This window comes from Maylandia zebra, linkage group LG23 (assembly GCF_041146795.1).
Source record: "Maylandia zebra isolate NMK-2024a linkage group LG23, Mzebra_GT3a, whole genome shotgun sequence".
Taxonomy (NCBI): Eukaryota; Metazoa; Chordata; class Actinopteri; order Cichliformes; family Cichlidae; genus Maylandia; species Maylandia zebra.
The window spans coordinates 33,376,925-33,397,752 of record NC_135188.1 but is presented as its reverse complement, the minus strand read 5'-3'; the positions used below and the strand labels follow the sequence as shown (position 1 = coordinate 33,397,752).

General features: G+C 40.5%; 1 protein-coding gene across 1 annotated transcript in view; it reads right to left on the bottom strand.

The window, feature by feature from the left end:
* abcc4 (ATP binding cassette subfamily C member 4 (PEL blood group)) overlaps window positions 1-18,107 on the bottom strand; it is a 66,828-nt gene extending 48,721 nt beyond the window's left edge. The window contains exons 1-6 of the mRNA XM_076879988.1: window positions 17,866-18,107; window positions 16,060-16,170; window positions 1,609-1,729; window positions 1,247-1,471; window positions 937-1,026; window positions 99-262 (exon numbers count right to left, since the gene is read on the bottom strand). Coding sequence (XP_076736103.1) covers window positions 99-262; window positions 937-1,026; window positions 1,247-1,471; window positions 1,609-1,729; window positions 16,060-16,170; window positions 17,866-17,939 — 785 coding nt within the window. The 5' untranslated portion in view covers window positions 17,940-18,107. The remainder of the gene's footprint in view (window positions 1-98; window positions 263-936; window positions 1,027-1,246; window positions 1,472-1,608; window positions 1,730-16,059; window positions 16,171-17,865) is intronic.
* Between the last annotated feature and the right edge of the window lie 2,721 nt (window positions 18,108-20,828).

The window sequence follows — 20,828 nt, the reverse complement described above, 5'->3', positions numbered from 1 at the left end:
TTGCTACAGTTCCACAAAGATACACATTTCTGTTATGCTAAATCAGAGTTCAGCTCAGTTTCAGGGATCTAAGACTGAATGAGCATTTGTGGGTTTACCTGAATTTGGAGAAAAGTCTTCCGAACATGCTTTGGACAGGCATCAGAATCAAGAGGACCCCTATGCCTCCCAAGCATGAAGGACCGATCTCGTTCCACAGCAGCCCAACGACTGCAGCTGCCTGGAGCGGTCCCACCCACAGGAAGTGCAGAAAGATCGTCACCTATTCAGAGCAAAATATCTGGAATAAGTTGCAATATTACTTTAACAGCAATACATCTTTTAAGGAAGCATGGGAATTCCGCCATTTAGGAATGGCTACTTTCAAAAGACTTTATGAAGATCAGTGAAAGCATGACATGGTGTAATTAACATCCAGCTGCCAAGGAACAAAATACCCCCAAGAAGCTGGCATTTTCACAGCAGTCTCTGCCCACACTGATTAAAAGGAAACTCAACATTCCAATGAGGGAAACTGGATTTGGTACCAAGAGTGTAATTAAGCCTGAACCTCACGCTAGGAGAGATTTGCCAGAGTTTGTCTGAGTGAGTAGAATCAGAACAGTCTGATGTGACACACATAAAAAAGATGAATTAGTGGGTGTGTATGTTTGAGTCTTTATGCATGCATTTAACCCTGAGTGGATTAAAGAAAATCCAAAATAAATTCAATACAACTGCATCTTTAAAATTAGTAGTTGCATAGCAGTAAAGTTGCATTCTGCTTACATGTCTCTGTAGTTAAATGAAGCTTAAGTGTTAGAAGGTGCCACTGGAAATGAGGTTTAGCTATAGTTAAAATATTGTTGCATCCAAGGGTTAAAGCAAATATTATTACTTAGCAACTAGTCTCAAGTCTTTGCTTTTTATTTGCTAAAAAATGTAAATTTCACATACTTCATCAAACTTGTTGACATCATTGGAGAGCAGGTTGACGATCTGGCCTGTGGTGGTCTTCCCCATGGCTGAACTGCTCAGATGCAGAGCCTTAAACAAAGATTATCCGTGAAGCAACATTCCTCCACCTCAAACACACATCTATCCACAGAGTTCTTAAAGTATTACATGACAGAACTTGGCAAGGTGATACAAGCACAAGAATGCAGGTACGGCCTTTAGCAGTCCTCGCATGAAATCTAAATAGAGTTCAGTAACAACTAGAAAAGAAAGGGTTTTTCCTTTATCAAGGTCATGGACTCCTGCTCACCTTCTTATAAATCATGTGACACATGGCCACTCTGATTTTCATGCCTATCCTCTGCACATAGTAAAAGTAGAGGTGATGCATCAATGCCAGGCCAATGGTGCAGAGAGACAATCCAGCTGCATAGCCCAAGGTCTCATGAAAAGCTCTTGTGTTATTTGGGTCATAACTCTCAAAGTATTCAATAATCTTCCCCAATAAGATTGGCTGGACGACTTTAATGATCTCCTGAAATGAAGAACAGATGAAGAACAGTGACTGTCAATACACAGTAAACACAGCATTGATTAATGATTCTGATCAACATCTCCACTGCTTTAAGTTTAGTTCTTTTCATTTTTAATTGTAATGAACACACCACTGACCTCAATTAGTGTAAAGATCCCCAGGACTGCATATGCTTTCCAGTAACACTTAACAATGACACCGGTGAGTCGAGGCTTCCGCAGCTCTTTGGTAGCCCTCTGGACCTCATGATCCCAGATTCTGTCATGGAAACATCATATTCATGTTGTTTTCCACTTTTGTCTTATAAATCCTGGAGCAATTAAAGATGACATAATGAGGTCTCCCTGTCACTTGACTGTACTGCTGTGGTAAGATACAAAACAGGTTAATAATTAAGCCATTTCTACGAGTTTGCTGTGGATGTTTTATAGGCTTTACCTTACATCGCCTCCTGTTAAAATTCAAACATCAGTCTCAGACATTAGTTTTTCTTTAACCTACAAACTTTCATATTGTTTTGGTGTGACTAGCACAAATAATATTTACGTGAAAACAGTTTTACTCTGGCAGTTTTTATCCAGTCAAAACGAGGTTTGGACACAGCTACTACGTGTTGGTTGCCAGCAGAGCCAGAAGTGTGAATGACCAGTATCATGTCATCATAAAATCCAATCAAGAGGTTAATTCACCTTAAACACTGAACAGGTGCAAAAAGGGTAAAACAAGGAAAATGGACCTGAACAATATCTAATGTTTACACCAAAGCCAAAGGTCCAACAATTGTTTGGATCATTTAAATTCCAAAGTCTTTACAAGAACAAACCTATAGGTGTTTAACGTTCCTCTTAAGGCTTTTTATGGTTGCTTTGCAGCATTCCTTACTACAGCTTATGGGAATATGCGGTTCCAACTTATCAACAATGACACCCTTAAACAAGACACAATTTCAGCTTTTATAGGCTCCATTTATTAAAACACTTGATTAAAGAAGTCTTTAAGCACTTAATACATCAGCGAGCCATGCCGTTGCAGTCATAAAGGTGGATGTTAGAGTGCACCACAAGGCTTTTGATTGTTAGTTGGAAAGTTCAGTCTTTTGTCCACTCGCCAAGTCTGTTGTGATCCAACAGCACTTATATCGAGCCGGATGAAACCAGACTGTTCATCCATAGATCAGCAAAAATAAAGAAAACTGTTGAAATTATACAAATTATATCTACATCCCTGAATAAAAACTCACAGCTCTCTTTCCCTTTCTCAGGGAAGTTTATAGTCTTTATTTTGTCTCTGCACATTTCAAGACTGCAGACAGAAAGCAGCAAATCTTGACTCTGGACTAACAGTCTTTGATGTCCTAAACACAGGATTTCCTACTCAGATATTGATCGTTTCAAGTCCCACTTGAAATTAGACAGCAGATAGCAAACTGCAATAATATTACTGAACAACCTGCTCAGAGGACAGTACAAGAAATACAGATCCTACATTACAAGAAATTTCACTTGAAAGACACCATCACAGCCTTTCTACAATCAGTTCACTTGGAATTTATAGTTGGTGAAGCTCAGTTTTACTGACTGATAATCACAAGGCACAGCTTTTCTAGCTTCATAAGATAAATAAGAAAGGTCTAATTTATAGTATTACTCATCTACTGTACTTTTAGTCCTTCACTGTTAAACATCACAAGGGCTCCTGATCATGTAGGAAATATTTCACTTGACAGGGTTGAATTCTGAATCACCATTATTTACGATTTCCCAGAGGTCACAAAATAAAAACCACAAAGATGAAGCAGAAAATACACAAAACTGCTTTACATGGAAATTTCTTTCTGGATTGTTGGCTTTCAGCATATACAGAAGTAACCTAAACACGTTAAATCTTGTTTTGTTAAAACATGGCAGCAACACAATGTGAAAGTCACAACTAAATAGTATATAGATGGCTTAAAATGATAGTGCTCGTGAAAATGCCACGAGGGGGGGGAAAAAAAAAAAAAAAAAAAAAAAAGAGTTTGGTTTTACATCCATCCATCAAATTCGGCACTATGGCTAAAAGTCAGAGTGAACAGGTTGACAGTCTGTTGCAGGGCTTAGAGACACGACTGTTCACGCTCACATTCACAAACACAGTAACCAGTAACAACTGTGAGTGTTAGGATGCCTGGGTCGTTGACCCAGGGTTTTTGAGTTTATTATATTGTTTATAATTTCTAGTCTTTGGGTTTTTGTTAGAGTCATGTCTTATGGTTTGTCTCTGTGTAATCCTTAGTTGCTGTCTCCCCTGTCCACTATATCCCCGTGTCCAGTCAGTGTCTGTGTCTGCCCTGGTCCCACGTCTCTGTTCCCTCTGTTGCAGTGCCTGCATGTGAGTCTGTGTCTTTGTTCAGTCTGTGTTATGTGTTTCCTGTTTTACTTTGAAGGTCTCCGTCTTATCTCAGTGTGTTCAGTTTACGCTTCCTTGTCTTGTCAGTTCTGATTTGCCCCAGCCGTGTTTCCCTCCTGTTGTCCATTCCCTGATTGCTCCCTCTATGTATTTAAGCCCTGTGTTTCAGTTTGTCATTGTTGTGATCTACCTTTATCTTGCTGTGTGTTTTGTCTGCGTAGGTGTATTTTGTATTCTTAGTGTTTGTTACCCTTTTGAGTTCAGCATTAAAGCTGTTTTGAGTTACTTTCTGTCTCCAGAGTCTGCACTTTGGGTCCTTCTCCTGCCTGCACACAGCCGTCACATAACAGTGAGAGGAAGCCACAGGGGAGAGCCTGCAAACTATACAGAAAGGGTGCAACTGGCCTGTGGATTCAAACACAGGACACTCTTGCTGTGAGACAACAGTGCTAACCATTGTGCCGTGTAAACTTGGACTAACATGTGGTGGAAAAATAAACTGAACACTGAGACTGTCAAACTGTCTTGAGATTTACTGAACAAACTTTTGCAAAAGGAACCCCACAGCATGAACAGAATCAACACCAGCATTGATGCTGAATAAACAAAATCTCACCTCCTTTATACTCTGTGCAGCTCCAGAGCCGCGTTTTCCCCACTATCATGTACACACCTACTTGATAATAAAGAGTGTGTCTAGCAGTTTTGTGCCTGCTTCATCTTTGTGGACAATCAGCACTACAGTACTACATAAGGGTTAAATAATTTTTCTATTAGACATTAATTCTAAGTATCACAAAGCAAATACAAGAAACAACTATTTCAACTTTGATTCCAACAAGGCTGATGTTTCAGACACTGATTAAGGCTGGTCCAACCTCACCCATAGCAAACACCAATCCAACATCTAAATCTTTGACACACAATTTATTGTGTGGCCCCGTTGTTTCTCCCCTCTCTGAATAACACAGCCAACACAACATCATTTTCCTGTTCGTCTGTTTTTGTTTTGTTTTTGTTTTGTTTTTTCTCTTTATGCTTGATTACAGGCTGCTTTGTCGGCCCGGAAAGCCGAGGCTGACCTGGACTCCTGCTCTCCCCTCTACCATCTTTGCTCACTCCTCTACCATCTTTGATGTGACCCTGACCAAATGCTACAGCAGCTGGATCCACAACAACAACCTGAAAATGTCAACACTGCTGCAGGAAAACGATCTCATGCAGCAGAGACGGAGAGCGTCAAATCCAAGGCCCGTTTCACTACACGGGGGAGATTTCCAGACAGCTTCAGCTGACAGAGCTGTGACGAGACACCCATTAAGCCCGGTTGAGAAGTGAGGCCGAGCAAAAGAATGCTGACCTTAACAACTCTGCATTAAAACTGTGCAGGACAGTGACGGACCAACATGGATGATCGGGCAGCAAAAAGGGCATGCCAGAGACAGGAGGAGTAACTGAGGTCAGGAGGCACCTCAGAATGGACAAAGGCACCAGGAGAAAATAAGCTGAAGGCACAGGTGTCGGGGCCCGGCCAGGAGCTGACCTCTGAGAAGAGCCGAACAGCAGAGCTGCAGAAGGCCGTGGAGCAAAGCAAGGAAAACATCAATGGACTTCAATCTGACGTGTACGGAAAAGACTCTGAGGTTTCTGCCCCCAGTAAGAGCTCAAGGCATCAGAGCAGAAACTGAGCATGGCTCAGGAGGAGCTGGCTGATAATCGAACCCATCAGTCAGGCTTGGAGTCCCAGACACAGGACTTGAAATCAGGCCGGAGCTTGCTGGAGCAGGAGGTCGCCAAACCTGACCAGAAGCTCCAACAGCAGGAGCAAGCCCTGAAGGAGCTACAGAAGCAAAAGGGTCAAGTTAAGGAGGAGCGGAACAAGGAGAAGATGCAGGACACTGGAGAAAAGCACTGCCTCAATTGGGGCCAGAACCAGTATGGACCCCAGGGCACGCCTCAGGCCGTGGTTTACCCAGAACACCAGAACAGGAAAGTGATGAACACAAACACACACATCTACATGCACTGACTCAGAATGAAGAGAAACACACATATGAACACATATCCACTCATTGATTGAGTGAGAAATGACACACACACACACACACACACACACACACACACACACACACACACACACATCGAAATGCTGATTCAATTCACTGAGAAGTGATCCACACACACACACACACACACACACACACACATGCACACGCTTGTGCAATGAAGAGTGATACACACACACGCTGATGCGATGAAGAATGCTTTACTAACAAATGCTTATGCTGACACGCAAAATGCTGCACACAAACATCCAAATACAGAATCTGTTACAACAACAAGAAGCCATTGATTGTTTATTGGTTAAATGCATTTCATGTCACCCAGAGGGCACTTGTGTAGATTTAGGGGACAAGGTCTAAGGCGGTTTGGTTATGAAAACAATGTCTGTGCGTGATGTCTGTTTATGGCTTAAGGCCTCCACTGAATTGTTTACTGTGCTTCACACAGCCTGATAAGGAGCAGTGGTACAGAGTGAAAATGATGAATTAACGGTGTGAGTTATATTTCGGAGCGCCACATTTTTGTGATTGAGATTTAATTGAAGGAGGAACACACTGGAAAAAAAAAAAAAAGGGGGCCAGCCCTTGGATTTACGTAAGCATCTCGCGTGTATTTAACACAATTGCCTCAGGCTTTAAAGATCTGTACAAAATTCTGGTTTCCAGTGTGAGAGAAAAATTCATGCAGTTATTAGAGCTAGGTTAATTGATGATTCTAAATTATCCATGAATGTAAGGGTAAATGGCTGTTTGTTTCTATCTGATAGACTGGTCGGCTGTCCGGGGTGTACCCTGCCTGGTAACGTGTCACTTCAGGGTTATTTCCCGGCCCTGCTGCAACCAGGATAAAGATAGGAGGATGGTAGTTGTTGTAGATCCATTCAATTTTTATGGCAACCAGGATCTAGACTTTGTTGAACCGCATGCAATCTGAAGACAACATGTAGTATTTAAGTGACCAAGTAGTATTTGGATAAAAGTTATTGAATAGTGTTGAAATAAACTGACAGAATTGAAGGATTAAAATATTCCAGGAGCTCAACTTACTCCATCTGAACATGTTTCAATCGTGTTTTATGAACACAAAATGCACAGGTTTACTGAATATGAAAAGGTTGTGTTGATTTAACTCAGTTGTTTAAGTTTCTGCCAAAGCAAAACATTTGTGTGCAACCAGTGTCCACTATTGAATCAAGTAAATCCAACATGTTTTTTTTCCCAGTGCAAAAAGGAGTTACGGTACCTGTATTCCTACGCAATATTGTCCCGGGAGCGAGGAAAACTTTCTGGTGAAGTTTTGGTTGATTTCTGGGTTTTTCTTGACACTAGGTTGATTTTATCAGTGAGGTTTGGATTGTTTTCTTTCTCTAAGAGAGAGAAAAATGGTTTTATGCTTGGACATGTTTGCAATGGGCCCCAGTATTTGTTATTATATGGGTATTTTATTGGTTACGTTTGTTTTTGCTTTTGTTACAGTGCACTGAAATTAGAACATCTGAGAGGTGTGATCCACCGGTGGTGATATTTTGGTATTTTGTGAGTTCCTGATTTAACAAATCAGCTCTTTAATCCAGGCCTGAGAGATTGAACTTTAAAGCGCTATAAAATATTCTTACTGGAAACAGTCGCAAAGTATTTTTCTCCATGATTATAATGGGCTTGGGAGAAATTCACTTATATGGGACACTGATCACATGAGAAGTCCTGAGCCTGAAAGGATTGCAGCGAGTCAATCCAGTCCAAAAACAAGGAACTGTTTTCCTTTAAAATGATGACGTCATCTTGCTGGTGATGGAGGGTCGAATAGGTTGCGCGTGAGACTCCATTATCAGCAACTTCTGGTATGAATGTGTGTGGATGTATGCATGTAACTGGACTGTGATGGACTGACGACTAAAAGTTTTAACTGACTTGATACTGAGACAAAAACGGTGCCGACTTTAGGATTAGTAAATGTCCACAACAATTCACCCAGCCTGTAAAAGAAGGGTGGATATTTTGTCTTGCTTTGTTTTTGTTTTTGCAAGAACAGAAGGATGACAGAGACTAAAGGGGGATGCTGTAGCTTCACATGAGTGTGAACTGCAGACTTAACCCTTTGGTTGCTAATTTTGAGTTACTGATGTTTGCATTAAGAAAATTGTGTTTTAGTAGCTGTGTTTCGATTAATGTATCACATTATATTGTTGGGAATGTTAAATGCTAAAGTGAAGAAAAGGTTTGATTTCACTCATGACTGAACATGTTATTATTAACCATAGCGGGCCACTGTAAAGAGTCAATTAACTTTTATAGAGGTAAAAAAAAAAAAAAAAGCCAAAAAACCCTCTATTGAGGTCTATGAATAACAGGGGAATGATAGGCTCGTCACATTCAAAATGGAGATATGTAATAATAAACACTGGTCCCCGTCTTTTAGGTGCTTTCTTGAAATAGTCAGCAATTTAAAAGTAGGATAGAACGGACAGGGGCATGTGCTGAGAGGTGGTGCTGCACAAGAACAAGAGCAAAATAAAGAAAAATTATTGTGTTTAGCTTTGAGAAATTAAAATTAAAATGTATCATTACACTCAGAGGATCAATATGAAATTCAATATATGCTAATTTTGTATGAAGTACATGACTGATAACTGTTCTGTCCTGAGCTTTTGTTTTTACAGCACCCACTTGACCACACCAACAGTTTCTCGTCACCAACAGGGGGTACTTGCAAAGAATAGGGAGGAATATCATCAAAACTGGGAAAGGTAAGCCCCGAAGGGGGTGATAACACCATAACTTTCATTTATGGTCAAATTCTCAAAATTTGACCCCAAACATGAAAAATTCTTCAAACATTTAGAGACAGAGTGGAGTTCTGGATAAATATAATGTGCCAAACCACATGCGGAGGGAGAGTTGGAATCGATAAGATGGTGAAATAACACGCAGTAAAATGTTGATCATGTTGATTATGTTTATTCCAGTGTGCAGAGCAAGGTTATTATCGTTAATGAAATAACGAAAACTAGAAGTGAAAAAAACATTTTCGTTAACGGAAATAAAAAAAAAATTAAAAAAAGGAAAACTAACTAAGACTGTAATGAGTGTTCACAAAACTAACTAAAATTAACTGAATTTATAGCAAAAATGTGTTTAGTTTTTATTGATGTGTGCATGTCATACAATAGTCAAGGGAGAAAATGAAGTTTAGTTTCCAGATTTTTGTCTTGCTGTGTCTCATTATGCCAGCAGGTGGCAGTACGTTAGTCGAGTCGTCTGTGTTGCTGCTCCGTCCACGCGCAGAATCATGTCAGGAAAAGTCGGGAGAAAGCGCCAGAGTCCAATTTGGGATTACTTTGAATATGACTGTGTTTTGGATAAAGCAAGTATCTTGTAGTGGAAAGAGACAAATTATTATTTCTAAAGGGAAAAAAATCCCACAAACCTTAAAGTGCACTTGAAAAGCTCACACAAGAAGGCTAACCTAGCTTACCTTGAGAAGGTAAGGGAGCACACTCCCCCTCCTCAAAGAGCTCCCCCCACTCAAACCTCATCCCCAGAGAACAGAAGCTAATCCCATGCAAGGCAGCGTGATGCATCCCGAGACAACAGGACTGGGATATCTACATAACTGTGTGAGTCAATTGCCTTCAAAAAGTTTATCAATTCACTTGAACCAAAATTACGAACACGTGGTGCTGCAAGAGTTAATAGTCTCAATACCCGAGGATAAGCAGAAGAGCATGACTGATATGATGAAACTGGGATTTTGTTACACTTAATTATTGCAGACACAACTAAAACTATAACTGAAACTAATCAAAACTAAACTGAAACTAAGGATTTTCAAAAAGATAAAAACTAGACTAAACTAGCAAACAATTGGTAAAAACTAATTAAAACTGATATAAAGTTGAAAATCTGAAGTCAAAACTAAATAAAAATACAAACTAATGAAAATTGCAAAACTATTAAAACCCTGGTGCAGAGATTGGCTAATCTGACCAGGAAATGTTATAAAATGGATTGTCGGAACAGTCAGCGTTAAAGTCACCTTTGACAGTCCAGACTAAGATGGCATTGGACATCTTCAGGGCGGAAAAGGGTTGGTGTGACGTGTGACGTGTGGTTTGGCTTGTTGTATGTATATTTCAAGATGATACAGCTCTGGATGAACCAGTTACCAGGGCATGGAAGGAGGACAGACTCATTAAATGAGGAGAAGGATTTTTCTGGGATTGGAGATCCTCTGGGTGAGTGGTTGACTAAAAGCATGCATAAAATAAAAGCTATCTTTTGTTATTGATTGGTAATAGATTGATAATTGGCCACATTTACAGCTGTATTGGCTTGTTGTGGACGTAGTCTACTTCATGTTTAAGCACTCTAATTAACAGATTGAAAATAGTGACGGCAGCATGGTGGCACGGTGGTTAGCACTGTTGCCGCTCAGCAAGAAGGTCCTGAGTTCAATTCCCCCATCAGGGGGCATGCAGCTTGTGGGGATAGGTTAATTGGATAATCCAAATTGCCATTAGGTGTAAATGTGCGAGTGAATGTGAGTGCGAATGGTTGTCTATGTCTATGTGTTCGCCCTGCGACAGATTGGCGACCTGTCCCCGCCTCTCGCCCTATGACAGCTGGGATAGGCTCCAGCGCCCCCCGCGACCCTGAAAAGGATAAGTGGAAGGGAATGGATGGATGGATGGATGGAAAATAGTGACATTAAAGGAAGAATATGCAGCGCCACCCTGTCAGATGCCAGTGACGGTGGGGCTCAGTGATGAATCAGGTGAGCCGGATTCATGGCTGATTCAAGACAAAGATTCCCCAGCTGTGGTCAGTGAGGGAAAAACAGGGGGAAATAAAATTGAAAGAGGCATTTATAAACATTTATGTGTGAAGTGGGATAAAAAGGGGGTGTTTTACTGTTATTTCAGCATCAGCATTATTATTGCATCAGAATCATATAACAAGCATTGCATTAATCATTTCTTGAAGCTATTGACATTACATTAACATTTGTATTACAGTGATTGTTATAACCTCAGGTTAATCTTCTATTTACAGGTGTCAGCATAATCATATGATCTTTCATTGCAGGTGTAACCATGATCATCTTTATACATACAGTGGGGCAAAAAAGTATTTAGTCAGCCACCGATTGTGCAAGTTCCCCCACTTAAAATGATGACAGAGGTCAGTAATTTGCACCAGAGGTACACTTCAACTGTGAGAGACAGAATGTGAAAAAAAAAAAAATCCATGAATCCACATGGTAGGATTTGTAAAGAATTTATTCGTAAATCAGGGTGGAAAATAAGTATTTGGTCAATAACAAAAATACAACTCAATACTTTGTAACATAACCTTTGTTGGCAATAACAGAGGTCAAACGTTTACTATAGGTCTTTACCAGGTTTGCACACACAGTAGCTGGTATTTTGGCCCATTCCTCCATGCAGATCTTCTCGAGAGCAGTGATGTTTTGGGGCTGTCGAGCAACACGGACTTTCAACTCCCGCCACAGATTTTCTATGGGGTTGAGGTCTGGAGACTGGCTAGGCCACTCCAGGACTTTCAAATGCTTCTTACGGAGCCACTCTTTTGTTGCCCGGGCGGTGTGTTTTGGATCATTGTCATGTTGGAAGACCCAGCCTCGTTTCATCTTCAAAGTTCTCACTGATGGAAGGAGGTTTTGGCTCAAAATCTCACGATACATGGCCCCATTCATTCTGTCCTTAACACGGATCAGTCGTCCTGTCCCCTTGGCAGAAAAACAGCCCCATAGCATGATGTTTCCACCCCCATGCTTCACAGTAGGTGTGGTGTTCTTGGGATGCAACTCCGTATTCTTCTTCCTCCAAACACGACGAGTTGAGTTTATACCAAAAAGTTCTACTTTGGTTTCATCTGACCACATGACATTCTCCCAATCCTCTGCTGTATCATCCATGTGCTCTCTGGCAAACTTCAGACGGGCCTGGACATGCACTGGCTTCAGCAGCGGAACACGTCTGGCACTGCGGGATTTGATTCCCTGCCGTTGTAGTGTGTTACTGACGGTGACCTTTGTTACTTTGGTCCCAGCTCTCTGCAGGTCATTCACCAGGTCCCCCCGTGTGGTTCTGGGATCTTTGCTCACCGTTCTCATGATCATTTTGACCCCACGGGATGAGATCTTGCGTGGAGCCCCAGATCGAGGGAGATTATCAGTGGTCTTGTATGTCTTCCATTTTCTGATGATTGCTCCCACAGTTGATTTTTTCACACCAAGCTGCTTGCCTATTGTAGATTCACTCTTCCCAGTCTGGTGCAGGTCTACAATACTTTTCCTGGTGTCCTTCGAAAGCTCTTTGGTCTTGGCCATGGCGGAGTTTGGAGTCTGACTGTTTGAGGCTGTGGACAGGTGTCTTTTATACAGATGATGAGTTCAAACAGGTGCCATTCATACAGGTAACGAGTGGGGGACAGAAAAGCTTCTTACAGAGGACGTTACAGGTCTGTGAGAGCCAGAGATTTTCCTTGTTTGAGGTGACCAAATACTTATTTTCCACCCTAATTTACGAATAAATTCTTTACAAATCCTACCATGTGGATTCATGGATTTTTTTTTCACATTCTGTCTCTCACAGTTGAAGTGTACCTCTGGTGCAAATTACTGACCTCTGTCATCATTTTAAGTGGGGGAACTTGCACAATCGGTGGCTGACTAAATACTTTTTTGCCCCACTATATTGCAGTTTGTTGCTCATTATAGAGTTGTGCTCAAGTTAATAAGGGTTAAAAGCTACAGTCAACGCGATGTTTGGCTGATCTATGGACTGGAGTGACTTCGAGCATAGAAGGCCGCATGCGCTTACATAACACTGATATCATGTTTTTCTTTGTGATCTTTTATTTAGTTATATCGTTTGTTAAGTTTTAAGTAGTGGCAGTTGATTAAACAACATTCCTTTAATATTACATACCTGATTCAGAGAATTACACACAGATCAACTTAACAATCTGCAAAACCTTGTAGCTGCAATGTTGTGTCTCCATAAGGGACAGTTGGCTCCAGGAGATAAGTGGGAGTCAGTGCCTGTCCTCGAGGAGGAGAGAATGTTCCTTTGCTGTGTCAAAAGTAGTCAACAAGTTCATATTGAAGTGAAATTCATATTATTACAGGTTTTGTTTCTTGGCAATTCTGTGGACGCAGGCTCTGGGCAGAGCCAGGAGTTGAACAGATCTATCATGTCAATTAAATTGATTTCATTCCCTGGCACAGGATGACGAGACTGGAGCGACAACACTGGATAGGAGAAAGTCTGATACTTTCTAAGATATGAGGTCACTAACCTTTTCTTTTAATTTTCGAGCTCCGTTGATTTGACACATGGGAATGTGTCAAAAAAAGGGGGGGGGGGGGGGGGGGGGGGGGAGTTGAGTTTTAACATCAAACAAGGGTTATATGAACATTTTTATGACTTGATTTGTGTTTTAATAACTTAGGTATGGTAAAGCTTAAGCTAATAGTGACCCGAAAGGTTTCCGGACTTTTTTAGAGAATCAGTGAGAAGCATAAATCATTATTTCCATGTTTGAGCGTTAATCATTAAAATGAACTGAATAGCGTTTAGAAGATAAAATGCCTGTGTTCATGAGAAGCTGAGTACCACACTGGAGAGGAAACCGTGGGACGGTAGGCGGAAGGAAACACATGAATTTTGTGAAAACGGGGGGCGAATGTTAGAATTAAAATGGCTAATTTGTTTTTGATGTCTTTTGTTAAAATGAGTGGTTTTAATAATTTTCAGACACACCTTGCAAATGTGCTTATAATGAGTTGGCACTCTGTCTTTTGGTTCGGCGTATTTCCCTGGGACATTCTGAATATTCTAAACCAATTCTGAATCACCAGAAGATCAGTAGATAACAACATTAGATTATTAGAGCTAGGGAGAGAGGTGTTTTGGTTTTCTGTCTCTTACAGAGAAAGGAACAGACACCAGACGAGGTCACGGAGATACGAGGATCCTTCGCAGCAGAGACAGACACAGTGACTGCCAAGGCACCAACTGGGTTCAAGTGTCATGGCGTTTGGGCTCGGATTAGTCACCTCAAAAGGATGGATCCCATAAACACAGCAATAACCATGAATGGGTTGGCGGAAATCCAGGAACACCAGACCAACGAGGTTCGAGAGGCTCTTGGTCAAAAGGGGGACACGTTCCTGTTCCTTTTTCTGGGGGACACAGTTGTGACCAGAGGATACACAGATCGTTGTTTGACATCGGGGCAGAATAATCCCCTGATCTGTGTAACGACTGAAGGGTTGTCTAACCCCTGAGGTTGAAGAAAGAAGAGCAGAGGATCACCCAACTGGAAGACACTGGTGGCTGCAGCAATAAAATAAAGGCTAAAAGCTCCTCGGACAGAGGTTCTAGTCTGAGTATGTCTGAAGGGTATAAGGTAGCACCGAAATAAAGCTGTGGAAGAACTGGGGAGTGATGGGAGTATCATCTGTACCTACTATTGTTGTTGTAATAATAGTTTTTCTTGCATCTGAACTGCGCAAACACAGACGTCATCTCACGTATGGTTCACCCAACAGGGGGACAAAGGGCCTCAGGGGTAAGAAGAAATGAACCCGGCCACACTGGATTACAGGGTGTAGGTGAGCTCTTTATTCTAAAGAGCTCAACAGGGGGAGTGTGGGATTATAATATTATTTTATGCCATGTTAGACCCCTAATTAAAGATTGTGAATTATTATGTAGTTTTAGTTTGCATTATTCTCCTGAATTAGAAGAAGGTGATAACTATTGCATTTTTTAAACTGATTTGCATTACATTAGACTGCTGATTTATTGTGAATGAATGATATTGTTTTATGATGCATTATACTGCTGAGTTATAAGAAATACTGTTCGCAGAAAGTCATCGCCTTATTTGTCTGATTAGAAGAGAACAGAACATACTGGAGAGATTTTCTGCCCCATCTCAGCAGGAGCAGATAAACAGGGAGCCAAGGTCGTAGCTTAGGCGCTGTGTGAGAGAAAGAATGTGAATGTTTAGGCTTTTATGATTAGGTGGGGGCCACTAGAGGCTATAAGAGTTTGATCAATGCTCCACCATTTTGAGATCTGATGCTGTCTGCGTACGGTGTCCATCTCCCACGCGTGTGATCATTAAAATCATCGTTTGACTCAACCCGGCCGGACCAGTGTTGTTATTTTGGTTTTTCCTCTTGTATCCATCCCCAATATTTGAATCCGTAACAAATCATAGTTAAACACATTTAGTGTAGTGTAATTTCCTCCAAACTTCTGTCATGTGGTGACTTAAACACAGAGCAACATAGAACTGAATGGATCATCTCACCGTAAAGTGTGATCCAAAACAGCTGCCCTATATTTCCTCATGCCACCACTATTTAAAAAAAAAAAATGTTATAAAAATTGTCATTTAATGTTATATCTTACAAGATTCTCTATTGGAGACAGTACAGGTGACAAACATGTATAAAGTCCATTTCTACTCTTGCTGATCACTCGACGATTTTCCTACTGCAACCCTCATTCCTTCAAACAGCGCTTTTATTCTATGCGTAGAGCACTTTGTCTAACTTTCATATGTAAACTCAACACTCTGATGTGAGGGGACAACTTGGGGTTCAAATCTTGTCCAGGGTGCAGAGGGGATTGAACCATCAACCTTCAAAATAGCAGATAACCTACTTTACCCCCTGAGCCACAGCTTCTCAAACAGTACAGAGAGAAAATATTATTTATATAGTTAAAAAAAAAAAAAAACAACAACAACAAAAAAACCAGCCCAAAAAGTGATTTGTCAGTTATAAGTATTTCCCATAACAAATACCTTGAAGGAGAGGGTAGTGAGTGGTATCACTTAACATTTAGAAATGGGTAAATGACCCAACTCCTAGGTATACTGGTGTGGCTGTATCTCAGGTGGTAGAGTAGGTCACCTACTAATTGGAAAGGCTGGTGCTTCAATCCCTTATACCGGACCTTGGTGTAGCCCCTCAGTTCATCCATGTTAGAAAGAAGCCTTCAAACTCAACACCAACACAGTCAGACGCATGTGAATGAGCTAACAAAGCCACCAGATGTGATAGTGTCTTAGTACATAGATGTAAAGCTTCTCTACCTCTGCAGGTCCTGTCCCAGTTTCTCCGACCGGTCCTCTGCAAGCACTTGGTACATATCATCTTCCTCCAGCCTACGTTTGTACCCCGCCCGGAACAAAGGATTCAGCCACCTGAGGGAAAAATAAATCCAAGAGTCAGAGGGAAGTGGAAGCAGATGTCGAAAGAAAGAGGAGAGACCGTAGTTTATGGTTTAATTTAGCTGATCATCAACTCTACATGGTGTTAGAGCCGTGCAAAAAAAACATGTAATATGCTTGCAGCAATGAAAAAAAAAAACCTTAAAATGACGTGAGAAATGTGTGGTAAAGCAGGACTTCATAACATGATGGGCTGGAGGCACAGATGGATTAATAGATATACAGATTCAAACAAATAAAAAAAACCAACAGCACTTACATAAAAGCAAGGATCCAAAATGCAGGTCTTTGTTGCTTGTTTACCTCACTTCGTGTCCATTTCATTTCTTTGTGTGTTTTGTAGTCACATTTTAATGGATTTCCTTTTCTCTCTTGACTCCTGTGTAGTTTATTTTGCACGCAGAAATGTCTCTTTGCACACACAGTGTTTTTCACTGAAGCCGTGCCAGGCCCAAACTGGAACTAATTGCACGCATTTTTGCAAATGCCAAAAAGCAGACACTCACATGACGCCGCAGAACTATCGGGCCCAAAATTGGGACCACTGTTTACCAATGGCTATAGGAGGTGTTTACTAATGATTTACACAGTCAGTCTGTAGATTGTGTTGGACTTTTTTTTCCTTTTTAAAAAAGATTACCACAACTCTGACAAGCTTAGACTCTTTTAAGGGATGCTCAAGCGTCCCTAAATGTCTTCATAGCACCCATTAAAAACAAATAAAAGAAATTGTCTAAAGCACAGTGGACTGACTTTATATGGTTAAGAGACTTAGCTTAAAAAAGCTGTGGATGCTTCTCCTCTAATCTGCTTTTCTACAAACTGTTCTTTAACTTTGGAAAATAGTGGTCAGCAGGACTGAGCCTTTGCCTCAGTCACTACCACTGTGACAGTACTATATTTAAATGTCTAAATAGATTGAGTTTGAAGGCAACATTTTAATATTTATCAGATTGAATTTAGGTGAAAAGGACTGAATGGTTGCACCATTTTACATAAATATTAAAGCCAATTTATTATATGCATGGCATTATCCTTGGAAACTGAGCCCCCCTAAAGGTTTTAACTTAGACTCGCCCCTGGTGTAACTCAAGGGAGATTCTTTGGAAGAGAAGTAACAGCGCGTTGCCACTGGGCTAGTGCAAGGTAAACACGTCCAATTACCTGTAAAAATTAAAGAGCACAGGTGTATTAACAACGGCTACGTTCTACTCAGGAGGTCCTGCTTCTGTTCGCGAGGTTATAAGTTGCTGGGAATTGAGAAATCAAACTCCGTGAGCTTGACGTGAGTGGTAAAGGAAACCGTCGTGTACAAAACAGCAAAAAACAGCTTGATCGTCCACACAAACAAACATCCTATTGCCAGTAAACAATTGACATTTGAAGCGGCGGTATTCAAAATAACTCAACGATAAAGCTTTGAATAAATATATACAGGATGCTTCTGACATTAAAGACTTGCCTAAAGTTTAAATTCTGTAACGAAAACCAGTCAACCGCGTTTTAGCCAAGCACCCGACTTCTGGTTTTCAGCAACTTTCGGTTTAAGCTGTTTTATGGCTCCACTTACTTTAAAAACAACATTTAGAAAACATATACATTTCTCCACATCCTTTATACGTGTTTTCAAGTTTCAACGTTAGCCCGCAGGACGTTTTATTAACTTACCAGAAAAATATCTTGGACAAAAAGTTCGCGGTGGCAGCCGGGTTCGTCTTGGCATCTTCACTGACTTTTTCCATCGTAGCCCACGCTCACACCGCAGGTTCCCTTTCAGCTCTTTCCCCTTTAAAAAACTGCTCCTCGTGGCTTTGGAGCAGACATATGTTACGCGGAGGTCAGCAACCTCAAGGTGCGTTACATATCCTGTAAAACACATGGGCCTTCTCCTTAGAAGCGGTCATAAAAAAAGAAAAAATAGAATAGAAATGTCTTTAATCGCTCCGCCCCGTCACACCCAATTGGTTAAAACAGTCGTGCACGCGCACTGACTGTGTGGCTGCGGTGCATTCACGTAACATGTTTAGAATGTCACAGAGTCCAGTTTACCTATGATTTTTCTTCTTCTTTTTGGTCATTGATGAGGAAAAAGTAGTATTAAAGATACTGCAGATAGTTCTCTTTCTAATATGGAAGAGTCCTTAACACCTTCAGTTTTCAGATGCAGAAGCAATGTGTCTGTGAAGGTTCTCAGTCATCCAGGTCATCGTAGTCAAATGAGCGTCTGGACTTCTTTAATAAAAGAATAAAGCAGTAATAAAGCAATATTTGTACCGCATTACGTTTTAAGGTACAATTGGCATCAAAATTAAGGAAAAAATTGACTTTACTGGTGAATATCAAATTTTCTTTATGCTGTAAAAGAGCTCAAACGTGTCCATATAAACTTCCTGTGTGTCAGATGCTTTGAGCTTATCCTCATTAGTCAGCAAAATACGTTCCTCATAGGGCTTGCCTTGTAGCTGTGAGGTCTCACTTGACTGTATTTAAGTTATGATAACAATGTATCATAAACGAAATTGTGTCTGTCCTGTGGGACCCAACCTGAGAGTTTTCTACTCAAAAGTTTCCATGGCAAAGGAGGTGGCATTTGTTTGCTTGCTTGCTGTGACTTTATGATCCCAGAGGCAAACACACTGATGTGAGGTAGACACAAAGAGAATATCCTATAAATAAAGAGCAGGTTGTTGATGAGAGAGGCTGTCTGACATTCAAGAGGTGTTTCCTGCTTTGACATAAAAGACCAGAGATAGAAAAAGAGAGCAGGGACTAAAACACCTACCTCCTCTCCTTCTCTCACTAATTTCCCCTTATTCACTGAAATTCAGTCAAATATAACCAGGGTAAATGAATGTCCTGACAGTCTCAGTCTAATGATAACAAAGCTGCATGTTCATAGCTCCTAACCTCACATGTTACTTTATACTACGGTTGATGTTTAGCTAGCGCTGACTGGGAGAAAGGCCAAAAGAAGAGAAGCCAGCAGGAGATTATTACAAGCAGCTGAGCTCAACCCAATAACATTCATCTAAACTACTTTCGCTTGCTATCCTAAGTTGTGTGGCAGGTCTGCTTCATTTCTCACATGTTGTAGTTTCAGGTTATTTTCATTTCTTCAGTGCTCAACAAGGCAAAGGTGCATTATTTTCACAATTCTTCAGCATGCTTTATTGACTTGGGTCAGGGTGACCAGACAACTGCCGCTTACAACATATACATTACACTATAAACCAAGGGGATGGTTCTGTGGGAAAAACCCAATAAATCAGCAGTTTCCCTCCTGTCGTCCTGGGACATTTTTGTACCACTTTCTGGTTTTAAATGCATGCCATTTCCACTGTGTTCAGTGGAATATAACCAAACTTGCCAAAGGATTTTTTTTTTTTAATTTTAAAATTTCAGTGTGAATTTCTTAAATCAGCCTAAAATGGCTGAGCAACAGAAATCCTCACACCCTTTACCCTAGGGACCATTTTCGGCCCCATTGACTTCCATTATAAACGCTATTTTTCATCCCAAAATTATTATTATATGATTTTATTTTTTTTTTTTGCTTTGGATGTCAATGAGGACTCAGGGCCTTGAAATTTTAATTTTTATATTTGTCCACCAGGTGGTGCAATTTTTTCACTTTTTGGCCAGTGAATGAAATGAAGTAAATTTTCGTATTTATTCCATAGACTTTCTGCTGAATAAATGATAATTCTGTGTCACTAACAGTCTTAGACAATGGGGTGTATGTGTAAAAAAAGAAAATAAAGGTTTTTATGCCTAAAAAAAGAAATAAAATACGCATGCACACACACACGCGCACACACACACGCACACCTTTTCCCCCCCGTCTTTTCTCTTAGGCCAATATGCAATACAAAAACAATAAATATAAAAGCTGGAACCAAAGCCAAATTAACTTTATTATAGAGCTGGGCGATATGAGATTTTTTCATATCACGATATGTTTTTTTCATTTCAGGCGATAACGATATCTATCACGATATGAGCCAAATAACTATATTTGTAAGATTTAAATGTGCCGTTGCTCACAAGTAAAATGTGAAATAATCAGCAGCTTGTTTTTATTTAAATATTTATTTCCCATAATAAGTTCAACGGGGTAGATGTACTTAAGGAACATGAGACTTTTTCAGATAAATAAAGGCAAATATTGCAAACTACACAAAAGGCAGCCGCTAAAGCGTTTAAGTTTCAAAATAGAACAAACGAAACAGACTAAATTGTCAATTCCACTTAGAAACAAAATATTAATTCTAAAAATAAATCTTAGTTTGTTTTACAGAAGAACAGACAAAACTGACTAACTTTTGTCAATATCAAATAAACTGAGAACTAAAAGGAAATTCTCAATCTCTCCTTGTTGTATAGCTGAGCTTTTCAAACACTTTTAACAGTTACTTTAGTCTGACAAAAGCCGAATGAAGAATTAGCGCTTCCAGTCAGAGACTGAGGCTACGTCCACACGTACACGGGTATTTTTGAAAACGGAGATTTTCCGTTTTCGTTTTAAAAAAGAATCCCGTCCACACATAAAGGCAGAAATGAAGGAAAACGCTGCTATGAACATGCCAAAGCAGCAGGTGGCGCTAGATTCCTAACCGTGCAGAAATGTTGGC